Source organism: Pelecanus crispus, chromosome 2 (genome assembly GCF_030463565.1).
Source record: "Pelecanus crispus isolate bPelCri1 chromosome 2, bPelCri1.pri, whole genome shotgun sequence".
Taxonomy (NCBI): Eukaryota; Metazoa; Chordata; class Aves; order Pelecaniformes; family Pelecanidae; genus Pelecanus; species Pelecanus crispus.
Window position 1 is genome coordinate 150,925,073 of NC_134644.1, and position 12,715 is coordinate 150,937,787.

Consider the following 12,715-nt stretch of genomic DNA (forward strand, 5'->3'; position numbering starts at 1 on the left):
TGGTTATCAGGTGGAGAGCAGGATGATGTTGCCATTTGGTGTCCAAGCAAAGGAGGGGCATGATTATGCCATGTTTTCATAATAGTTTTCTATTTTATTTTCAAATAGTTGAAAATAACCGAGAAAGTGTTCATCCTATCCCTCTAACAGGTGTTCCAGAAAGAAATAGCTTATTACTGCTATCAGTTACTTCTTTGTGTGCATTTGTCCCAGTTTTGGCAGGGATAGAGTTAATTTTCGTCCTAGTAGCAGCCATAGTGCTGTGTTTTGGATTTAGTAGAAGAATGTTGATAACACACTGATGTTTTTAGTTGTTGCTAAGTACTGCTTATGCTAGTCAAGGACTTTTCAGCTTCCCATGCTCTGCCAGGTGCACAAGAAACTGGGAGGGGGCACAACCAAGAAAGTTGATCCAAACTGCCCAAAGGGCTATTCCATACCATGTGGTGTCATGCTCAGTATATAAACTGGGGGGGGTTGGCCGGGAGGCAGCGATCGCTGCTCCGGGACTGGCTGGACCTTGGTCAGTGGGTGGTGAACGGTTGCATCACTCTTGGGTTTTTTTTTCGTTGTTTGTTTGTTTTTTGTTTCTTTCTTGGGGTTTGTTTTGCTCTCTCTTGTCATTCTCCTTTTCATTACAATTTTTATTATTATTACTATTTTACTTTATTTCAATTATTAAACTGTTCTTATCGCAACCCACGGGTTTTCTTACTTTTGCCCTTCCAGTTCTCTCCCCATCCCACCAGAGGGAGAGGGTGAGCGAGTGGCTGTGTGGTGCTTGGTTGCCAACAAGGGCTAAACCACAACAGCATTAAAATATAATTGTTAATTATATGATCATGTATTGAGGGTCTGGGGGCTTCGTCAAGTCCAAGCCATTCAGCTTTCCTAGATTCCCATCATGATCCCTAAGTGCTGGCTGGGTGAAAAACAGTGCACTTGCTAATTTGAGCTCTGCTTTGCTGACTGTCATGCATATGCTGACTGGTCAGGTAACAGGACAAACATACCCATATTTTCATGAAGATTGTAGGAAATAAATGTCTTTGATAATGCTGGTGAATCTGGCTGAAATTCAATGAGTGCAGAAGTTATTTGGTGAGGGAATAGGAGTGAACAGAAACAAATATGGAGCACAATCATGTGAAACTTGGTTCCTTGTTTTCAAATATGATACTAAACCAAAATTCAAGTTACTCATGTAACTGACATGGAAAGTTTTAGTCTTAATGCAGAGAGGTTGTCCAGGGTAATGCATGTAAAAGGGGACTCCATGATGGAAAATATTTAGTTTTAAAAGTATTTAATCTTCCATAGTGAAGTGGGAGAAATGTATCGGACATCACACCTTGTATTTTGAGGCATAAAAGAGTTGTTGAAAGATGGAAACAGCAAGAAGCTACCAGTTTTGAGAAGACTTGAAAGATGGGTTTCAAATCATGAACTCAAATTTGTTTTGCTTTGACTGTAATCTTGGCTGCTACTAACAGTATTTTATAATCTTAGTTTTGGAATAGGCAGAAGACAGGGAAAAACATACTACTTTTTTTTCTTTTTTCTTTTTTTTTTTTTTCCCCCCCAACACAATGGCCTCTATATGCACATAGGAAGTATGTGGAGACAGAGCCAAGACTAGAAAATGCCCACAGATACCCTGTCTGCTTTTGACAAATCCATGCGTTGTGTCTGATACTGCACCTTAGATCAAAGGGGATTTTCAACTTTAAAAGAGGTTTACCCCAGGCAAGAGTGGGAATGAGGGTGTATTCATGAGACTAAAACTGGTAGCTGATCTTTCAGACTGAGAACCGGTGGGGTGTAGTAGTGGCAGGCACAGAAATGGGTTGCAGTGAGCATTGAGTCTGAAGCCTTCCTGAATCACAAATGAGGAAAAGGCTGGGCATACCTTGAACACAGAAGACAGGTTAAATTTTGGTAAGAAAGTATGCACAGAATGTGGAACCTACTTTCACATGGCAGCATGGTTTACTAAATGCTGTGTGTCCCTCTGCATGCTGCTTTTCTCTTCCTACCTTGGAAAGTACTTGTTATTCAGAAATTGTTTTAATGTCTTACCAGAACAAAATTTAAATAAATATATGTCAAGAAGTCTGCTTACCAAATGATTTTATATGTACTACTGAATACACTTCAGTGGTTAGAAACTGGAATAGGCACAGTGAATTAAGCACAATTACCACTTACCAGGTTTAATCCTAAATCTTCTGTTTCCTACCATTTTTTCAGAATTTTTCCTTACTAGTTAATATATGTTAAAGGTTGTTCTTTGGGTTAAGTCTTTCAGAGATTGTGCAAAAAACTAATGAGTTCATTCTGTAGAGAATATATTTCTTTAATGTGTGTAACTAGCTTGAAATACATATCAAAATGCTTTTAATTTTTTTTTTTACCCGATATGTCATAATACTTTCCTTGCATAATTATGGATTTTGGAGCAAATTCTGTGTTACGTATGTGAGGAAATGGTTCCATAATTATACTAATGTTTGCATAATTAACAAGCTGCTTGCCAATTTTAACTGACAAATTCCGAGTCACTTTTGCATGAGGGGGGAAAAAAAAACCCATAGAAAATGGTAAGTTCTGTTAGTTTTTCCTTTCATACTTCTTACAGGTGTTGAAACTATTTATTTCTAATTTGCAAGTAAATTTATGTTGTTTTTTTTTTTTTTTCCTGATAGGCGGCACTGTATAGAATAGGAGGGTTGGCTTCCTCCACCCATGCTCTGGGGCTGTTTTGGGGCCTGCCCTCAAGCTCTGCCAACATATCTCAGTCCTGACTTGTAAGATCCCCTGCTGCCGCCGCCGTGGTTCTAGGCAGCTCTTCAGAAGTGACTGCCAATAGCACCGATTTCTTCCAAACGGTGCAGTAGTTTTCTGGTGTGCACAAATGGGGGCTGAGGAAAGACCACCAAAACTTATTTCCACTTATGACCTAAGGCAAGGTTTGAACTCCAGTTTCCGCTGAAAAATGGCAAGTGTGCTGTTGGCCTTCTGTGCCATTCAGCTGCGTGGATTTAATACTTTACATTGCTACTGAGTAAAATGTTGTCTAAATGTTAGCTGAAAACACTTAGTCATTTTAAGATCCCAAAATGAAAGGGTCATAATAAAAACATGAAAGAGAATAGTTGAAGTGGCACTTATAAAGTGAAAACAAAAGTGTATGTATGTGTATATATACTTATTTATTATTCCAATTTCTAAGTGGCCTGGTGTGTTTTCCTCACAGTATCTATATATATTTTATGCATAACTGTTTGTATTAAAATGCCCCTATACAGATTCTCTCACTTCCATTTAAAAACTGTGAATCACAACAAAAATGCTATAAGAACATCTAAGGTAGATAATTAAAGTATGATTAAGTTTAAATGCCTTGGTGAAGGAATATAAAAATATTTAAATTCAACAGGCTAGTACATTTGCAGTTTTCTTTTATTAGGTGTGAAATCTAAGAATCCCCTGCCAACTCTTGAGGGCTCAATCCAGAATGTTGAATTGAAGTACTGCGGCACATCATTGGTCAAATGTGCCTCTGGGACCGTGGGATCAATAAAAATTTGTGCCAAAGCCCCAGGTATGTGCAGCTGGACCATGTAAAAGTTTATTGCCTGTATAGGAGAATTGGCCTTGCTTTTTACAAGGAGAGTTACTGAAACAAGAATTTACTCATTGTTCCTATGAATCAGAGAGGGTATTTTGTATTCTGTTTTGGGGTTTTTTATTATTATTGTTAAGTGTGCCAGGATGATCCAGTCTGGCCCCAGTATAGTCAATTTTTACACTGAATAAAAAAAAAAATGTTGTCTTCTGCTGAGACAAATATTAATCTAAAAGCTCTGAAGAAACTGGAATAACTCTGCATTTTCATATTATGCAGATTATTTGCATTTTGCTTTATTTGTAGCATAATTTTGATGTATTCTGTTTATTGTTTAATGTCTCTTTTTCCATTAATGCTACAAGTATGTATTTTCCTTGTGAAGTTTTTGAGGGCTCTGTGATAAATAGTTTTTAAATTTCTTTAATAGAACTTTTCTTGAAGAGCATGCAGGAACTTTTCCAATCAATGTCTATGATCCCTTCATATATAAAGGCAGCTAATGTCAAGAACATTAAAAATGTAGTATATTTAACTCTAAATTGAGTTCATGGTGATTTTTAAAGATACTTTATAAAGTTGGGATGGAAATCACTATTTTAAAGGGAATTGATTACTTGATTTGAAATCCTCCTGGATGTAAAGACATTTACAAGATAACATTAAGGAAGTTGTTTAATATTTTATATGAGATTGCTCTTTCTATTTTCTCTTTTAATTATGTACTTACGATGTTAATAGCTGTTCTCTTTGGACTAGTGAATGTTTATGTGTTGAAAACTTATCTTGTTACAGTAAAAGCTGTAAAGAGTCTAATCTTTATCTTAGGTGATGGTGGAAAAGAGAAGCTGATTCCTTTAATTCAAGGCCCTTCTGACACCAGAGACTTACACAGCAGTAAATGGCTCAATGAGAGTAGAAAGCCAGAATCTCTCTTAGCTCCAGATTTGGTAGCCTTTACAATCCAAATTCCACAGTATATGGACTACTGCCATAATTCTGGTAAGTGCAAAACTCTTGTTAAGCTGGTATCGCATTACATTTTTCCTATCCAATGTAATTTTCGAAAGAGGGGCTTGATATAAAATGTGCCAAATGCCAAAGTATCTTTTTCATATACTGCAGACGTTATAACTTTACTTTAGCTCACTGTGAGAAACAAAAACTAAAAGCAGCATTTTGATGTATGTATTCTTCAATAAGGAATGCTTCAATGACTTCGGTTGCCTTTTAAATTATTTATACCCATCCTTTTGTAAACTTTTTTTGGGGGCAGGATCCATGTTGAAAATATTAGTTTTATTCTGTCTTCCCTTTATCTATTGGGTTGAGCTTCTTATACAGAAGTTGACATACTGAATTCAAAATGCTCATATAAATTTGTAGCATAATTTATAAATAAATTAAGAATTTGTTTACCATAAAATTTGTTAATAACAAAAAGGTGATTTTTAAAATGCTACAGAGCACACATTTGATATCATCAAACTTGGTGTTGTGGTGGATTTAAATGAGAAACAAGTTAATATTTTCAGAGTTGCTTAGGTAAATTTAAGGGTGGTGTTGACTTTGTAGGCATAAATACTCTTACCTGACTTTCTTACAGTTTCTGCGGGTGTTAAAACATTGGTCTGTTTTAAGCAACACTGACAATTTTGAAATGTATCTAGTTTAAAATAACTATAATATAGTTTGTGAAATACACGTGGATCTAGGTTTTGCTGTCAGTATGGTGCATTTTAAAAATCATGCTTTTGTGTTTTTAAAAGTATATCCTGTTGCCATGCTAAGAGCGTAATCAAATACGGGGGAAAAACCAAACCCAAAAAGCACCTAGTTTAAGGAAAGCAAAAGAATTAGCTGACCCTAGTATTATGAAGCACAAAAGTAAACTGAAGAGCATGCTTTTTCTTCTCTAATTTTTTTCATGTGTAATGGTTGTTGAATGTCATTAATCTGAAAAGTAACAGTGAATTTATTACCATCTTTGTAATTTTTATGTGCATATGTAAGCAACATTTGATTCTTATGCAAAGTAAATATTTGTAAGCACTGTGCACTCCAGCAGTTGTTAGGTTATTTTTTTTTCAGTAACTGTACTTCTGTGTTTCTCGGAGAGCATCATGCTGGAAATGTTTACGGCAGTATTTTTATAACAATTATAATAAGTTCCTGCCCCTAAAACATTGCCGAAAAACAATTAGTGATTCAACAGTCTCCAAATTACTCAGATTTTTTTTTAAAAAAGTGAAAATCTGTTGCACCTGTTGTCTCACTTAAGTAGCTTTTAAATGTTCATAATAATAATATTTATTACTATTAATGCATTTTCTGCCTTTTTTGAGGATGTTTTCAGTTTACTTTTCTGATTTTGTCTTAGAATATTAATTACATTTTAAACGAGCTGTGCATACTTACCTATACGATAGAATTACTGCTTTTGTTACAGGTCACAGTGATCACATACATTGTAGCTCATCAGTATTATAGATAGTAGAGAGCACTTGATAGGTTGTGACAAGAGATGCCTATGAGAATTAAGGCACTGATAAATGAAGTGCCGACCAGATTCATATTCAGGGACTTTGAGAGGCAGAAAATTGGCTTGTAATAGACAAGTGTCTGTGGTACTGGTTTTGTAGATGAAAGGAGATACATTTAAAATGCTAAGATTTTAGAATTGAAAGTTCACTGGACACTTCAGCCTCCACCCCAAGCGCCTCAGGGAAGTTGTATTGATTCTGTGTACTCAGCGGTAGTCGCTAACCTGCATGCTCAGGCTCTAGCTCTGCTTCTCTAGATCTGTAAGGTGGCACCTGTGATGATGAACGAGAGGGAAAAGCTGGCTGATGTGTTAAAGCTTTGGTCCCAGTAAACATGAAGAATAGTGTACTGCAAATGATTTTTTCTTTTTTTTTTTTTTTTTTTTTTAACTAGGAAACATTAATGTTTAAATTATCTCAGGTTCTATATAAAGGATGAGGGAATTAAGTAAAGCCTTCGCTTTCAAATCCTTGCTGAAGGAACTGAGGCAACTTAACACAGGAGATATGGCTATCCTTTTCATTACGACAGTGAAAACTACATGGAGAGAAAACATGAGGTGATTTGAGAGCATAAAAATGCTGTCAGTTGCAGTCACTTCTGGGAATTAGAAAGCTATACTGGATAATTTGACAGCGAATTCAACTTATGCCTCAGGGGAATAAAACGGTTGTTTAAAGCTGTACTACTGGAGATGATTGTGCAGTACTGAAGTTGTGCTATTTGAGCAATTTATCCTAATAATGTTAGATATGATGTTCTGGAATAGGAATTTGAACTACAGAAAAGAGTGAAGAGAGTAGTGCAGCCTGCTTGTAGAAAGAATGAAAAAAGCTATCCAGACGAGATGATAAAAATCATCTAGAATTGTTCAGTGTTATCAGATTGCTGGAGATAAGGCCAGGGTTGGCCCAAGTCTGTTAACTCTGTGAAGTACATGTACAAATAGCTGTATAGCTGATGCTCTTAAAATACACACATGACTTCTCAAAAGAGCTAAAGACAGCAGTTCCAACTTGGTGGGATTGGATAAGTTGTCACCCAGCACTTGGATAAACTCAGTTTTCTGAATCCTTGTATATGGGGAGAAGTAAAGTTTGCAAACTCAGTGTCAGTGGAGCTGCCAGTCACACCGTGCAGCAGAGCAGAGGGGGTGCACTGGAGCTGTACAAAGTTAAAGAGCTACAGATAACCACCTCCATTAAGAACAGAGTGGTGTAGTATCTTTTTGTGTGTAAAACTGAGAGGAAACAATTGCAGGGGAATTTATGGGTACTCTGGAGGAACCTTGGAGTACAATACAATGCCTATGCAAGGGACTTTGAAAACTTTTTTTTGCCTGTATAAACATTAGTGAAGGAGGAGTGACTAATTCGTTATGCATCTGTGAAGTTGAATGGAAAACAGCTTGGTCTAAAATCAAAGCAGTTGGTTGGATAGAAATGCCAAGGAGGAGGTTGTGCAGATGGCATGAGGTTCTTGAATAAATCAGAGTGTGTTTACCTGGAGGACAGGTAGGAGACCTTTCCTCCTCCTCTCCCTGTTGAGCCAGCAATGGTCTACTGTCTTGTACCACTAGAACTGTATGATCCAGGGTGACCGGGACGGTTGTGCAGCTTCCTTTTACTGCTTGTCTGTAGGTGGCCCTGCGAAGATTGAGGGTGTATTTACAATTTGAATGATAAAGCATTTTACACTAGTATTTTATTTATTGCTATTTCACTTGTTACTGCTAAGAGGAAGAGAAAAAAGGTATGGTTCTAGTAGTACCATACTGTATTGAGTATAAGTATTAAAGGAAAAAACTCTATAAAATGTAATTGCAAAAAAGGCAGCATTAAAGTGTGTGATGTATAGCATATACATGCAAAGTAAGTATTATGAATAACAAGTGCATATACTGATGGTTACTTAGCAAGAGTGTTTTACTGTTTACAAAGTGTCATTAGCATCGTGGGAAACTGATCTGCCTATGGCAGAGGAAGTATTTAGGGACAAAGAATATAAATATGATTTTGTTTGGTCCTTAAATACAAGTCTGCATGCTGGTGCTTTTAACTTCGGATACTTTCGTTGTATGAAAAACTGTTCCCAGTATCTCTGTGCGTAGTGGTAAAAAATCAGTGGATATGCTCCCCAGTCTATATCTAAACTGCAGCATATAAAATAAATACAAGAGAGGAGATTATTCCATTACCCCAGGGCTTGGGAAGGTCTTCTTACTGCTTCTCTGGAATAACCCTGGCTTTATTAACCCTCGGAGCAAGCTGCAGACCTTGTTTGTTTCACCTGGCCTTTGAGAGAAATAGGAAGATTTCAAAATGAATGCTGGTGTTAGTATTTAATTATGAGCAGCTGTTGAATAGATGAGGTGAGCTGATTAAGCTCTATTTGGTTTGCCGTATTGAATAATTGGGAGTGCGTGCACAGCCAGCGTATGGAGAGCTTTATTACATATAAATTAAGAGGAACTAAAATAAAAAATACAATTAATAAGGTTTTCTTTGAGATCAGCTTAAATATTCAGTAATGCGGCAGTGAAATAAGGGAGTAAACAAAAGTACCTATATTAATGTCATGCTCATGTGTAGTAAATTGATACACCCACTGGAGCAAAGTAAGCGAGAAGGCTTCTCTAGTTTGTGAAAGCTGCATGAAGGCTGAAGAGCGAATATCCAACCTTGTAGAAGTTGGTATTTCTCATATAACTGGTATTTTTGTTAAACTTTGAAAGACTTGGGGATTTTTTTCTCTGCTGTCAATATTTTGTAAGTGTAGATAAGATCACTCTATTCTCTCTCCCTCCAAGGAAAAACTAATTTGTGATGTGAAAATGTTTTTAAGACTGAAGAAAACGTATCTTCGCACATGAAAGAAATGCCATAAATGTAGTATCAGCAGGAACATTATTTTTTTCCTATCATAAACCAGCTGATTTTTATCCATTAGAACTTATTTGAAAGGAGGTGAGAGATTTTACATATGTTTGTTTTTATGCATACACACCTATATATGCCCCCAACTCTCACTTTCTTGCAGTTACAAAAGCCTGTCATTGACATATTTTTTTATTTAATTTTGACTGCTTAGACTGAGGATACTGCAAAGTCTGGATTTCAAGTCTGGAACAATGATATTTTTTAAGTTCTCAGTTCTAATTTATGCCAGTAAATAAAAAAGAATACCTTTTAAAAGGGAATTCATAAACTGATCTGAAGTATTTTGGAAAGATTTGACACACTGAATGAGTAAAAACACTTAATATATTGGAATAATTAAAGACAATTCACATTTGTGGTTCAGGCATAAATGTGTAAAAATTATACCCATCTATCTTATTACATTTCCTTTTCTCTCCCTGAGGATTTCACTATGTACTTTATCTGTAATTGTTGCCAGTTTTCTATCAAGTTCCCACTGGGCTTCTGGTGCAAAAAATCTTATCCTCTCGATGACAGAGCTTGCCTGAATGATTTCATGCTCTTAGCATTTTTGTTCACGGGAATTAGGGGCAGAATGTAGCTGCAGCTGAACATAGCATCTATTTTTGTAATTTTGAAGTTTAGACTCTGTTATTGGAACTAAATGAAGAGATGCAGGTGTTCTCCAGTTCAAGTCCTTTGGGACTTTTTGATGGTAGATGCTTGAAAAGAAAATGCATGTGTTTCCAGAGTCAAACAGCAGCTGTGGACAAGGATTTATGTTTTTCTCAGAACTTTGGGATTTCAAAATGTTACATTTAATCACATGCACAGAAGGGAGAGCAAATGTTAAAGATGTTACATATAAAACTAGGGGACTGATCTTTTTACCATACCAACTAGTTGTGGGAATAGAGGAACAAAGTGATCTTTAATCTTAATATGAACAATTTCAAAAGGATTATGATAGTTGCCAGGACTCTGGTCTTTTGAGAACTGTGCTCTTGCAGTGCACAACATTTATATCCTCTTAATTGCTTTTAAAATCTGGCTTATTCTTATATTTAGCCTTGGAAAAACATGAATGCTAATAGTCTAAGTTACTGAAAACACAACATTCATGTAGTCTTATGTTGGAGTAGGGTGAATTTAAATTCAGATAAGTATATATTTTTAGAAGAATTTTTCTAGTAATGTCCTGTAGTTTTCAAAATGGGATGAAAAATAGCAGTTCAACTGCCTGAACTGTGAGGCTAAATTTCGAAGTTTTCTAAGTTACAGAACTTGTGGGCAGAAGTATTTTGTGGTAATGCAATTTCTCTCTCCCTTTCTCTCTCTCTCATGATTTTGAAATTAGTTGATTATAGTAAACAAGATGTCTGACATCTTTTAACTTCTCAGGAGTTCAAGTGCGGGCAGCAGATGGTGGTACTACTGAGCTGTTCAGGATGGGAGGATGGCATGGGGAAGAGCAAGTTGGTAACAGCGATAAATGCAAGTTAGTTAATACCAATCTGACAAAGTAAAAGCCTCTTTTTAGACACATTTAATTTTGTACATTTGTCAGCTTGTGTGTGCTCCATCCTCCCCCGTTACTCTCACAGCTCAATATGTTGTGCGCTACAGCCAGGTTAAGTATCAAATGTTATACATAGACCTGAATCACCTCTGTATCTACTGTCTTACAAAGATCCAGCACTTACTACTTTTTCTAAGGGGGAAGTAAACTTGTCCTCAAGCACAGTCTGTTACTCTACTGGCTCCAATTATGAATTTCATGTCCATGGGAGTAGCATCAGGGAGGGACATACTATGCTACGCTAACTAGATTAACGTTATTTCCAGTGGGTTGCATAACTCTGGCAACTGGCAGTAAGTTCTGGTTATAGAAAGGTAATTGCGCAATGCAGGAATAAGGCAGCTGGTTCAACTTTCCATCTAGTAATTCTGCAAATCCTCTTGGGGGAAGAGGTGTTTTCATCTCTCTGCTTATGTTGCATTCAGTTTCTCTCAATATGCCATAAATCCTTCAGCAATACATGTACCCTAGAATTCTGAAATTGTGACTAAATAGGATTCTGAGTTTTATAAAATGGTACTTGAAAAATTGATATTAAAGGGGAAAAAAAAAAAAAAGCTACACTCTGTCCTATCAGTTGTTAGGAAGTCAGCCTGTATAATCAAGTTCCCTGAAAATTTTCTGTTTTCCTTTCAAGCCTGACTGACTTGGAGATGTACTGTTCAGCTGCACTGTGGAAGTCAACAGAGTCATGTCTTTAGCCAAAGAAGTGCTTTTGCCTTTTTCCAATTCCCTTTTCTTAATATTATCTCTTAAGAGTTTGGTAATATGGTAAAATAAGAACAAAACTGGGACAGTGAAGATAGGGACTCAACTCCAAATAGCAGGAGCCTGAGACATTGCACTAGGAAATCTGTTGAGTAAAGGAGTTGGAAAGCCTGATTCTGCTCTGGGTTTATACCTTTTTCTGCAGAAACTCATTGCCTGACTTCCTCTTTTCTTATAACTCACGATAACAGTGTTCTGCCTATAGATAATGTAGTTGATCTTGTAGTTCTTGGGATAGGAGTTCCTGCTTCAGTATTGGCAACTGAAGATTTGAGCTCTTGAGTGGTGGGTAATATGGGGTATGCAGACTTTAAAGTGCATAAAGGAAACCTCCTGACCTTGTCTTTAACCACTGCATAACCTAGAAAATTCCGTAAAAGTAATTAAAAAAAGAGTTGGTAAGAAAGCCTCTTCTTTTTTTTTTTAAAAAAACTTTTAACTCATTAAATGTGTGAAAATCAGAGAATGGCAGATAAGAGATTATTTTTGCTACTGTTATTTTGTGTGTTTGCTTGTGTGTTCCATAGGATTTCTGTTCACTTTACAATCTGGGGGTATGGAAGTGTTTCATATGGCCACCAAAGTCATATTTAACACTTCTGGTATGGAAAAAAGAAAGTCTCAATGTGGGTCAAAATGGTAACTTCTATTTCCATAACAGTATAGGGTAATGTATCTGTGCTTCATATATTTGTGAAAATGCATTCACCTTTTCTACTTGTGCCATCTGGAAAAGCATTATTCAGCAAGGTGACTAGATACTGGTGGAGTAGAGTTTTGGAAACTTGACAGGCATAGGCTCTCAGCAGTTGCTGACACATAGCTTGGGACATAGAAATCTGTTTTTAATTGAGAAAATATATGTTGGCCAACATACTGGGATAGCTCCTGCTCACTTTGAAAAAATGCCATGGGATCTTTAACTTTCATTTGGATGCTTCCCAGACGTGGGCATAAGGGACTGTAACTGTTTACTTTCAAATGGTGTTTAAACTGTTTCCAGGTTTTATAATTGAATTATATTGCTTTCACTACCGCTTTGGTAAATGATTCATGTAACATGGCTAATTTTTGTAACAAAATGCTAAATAGATATCACTGAAAATCAGTAGACTTTTGGTGGTAAAATATAAATGCATTTTGACCAGGTAAATTTTTGTTTTTCAAATTTTAGTAACAAGTGATTAAATAACATCTTATTGAAAAGATGAAAAACAGCAGTAAATGAAGTATCTCCATTATTTCTAATGCAGAAATTATGATCTACATATATAT

The 12,715-nt window shown here is 36.3% G+C and overlaps 1 protein-coding gene across 5 annotated transcripts in view; it reads left to right on the top strand.

Moving 5' to 3' along the window:
* VPS13B (vacuolar protein sorting 13 homolog B) overlaps nt 1-12,715 on the top strand; it is a 482,687-nt gene that overhangs the window by 151,828 nt on the left and 318,144 nt on the right. For all 5 annotated transcript variants that reach the window (XM_075705900.1, XM_075705902.1, XM_075705904.1 and 2 more), the window contains 2 exons: nt 3,470-3,604; nt 4,457-4,630. In XM_075705900.1, coding sequence (XP_075562015.1) covers nt 3,470-3,604; nt 4,457-4,630 — 309 coding nt within the window. The remainder of the gene's footprint in view (nt 1-3,469; nt 3,605-4,456; nt 4,631-12,715) is intronic.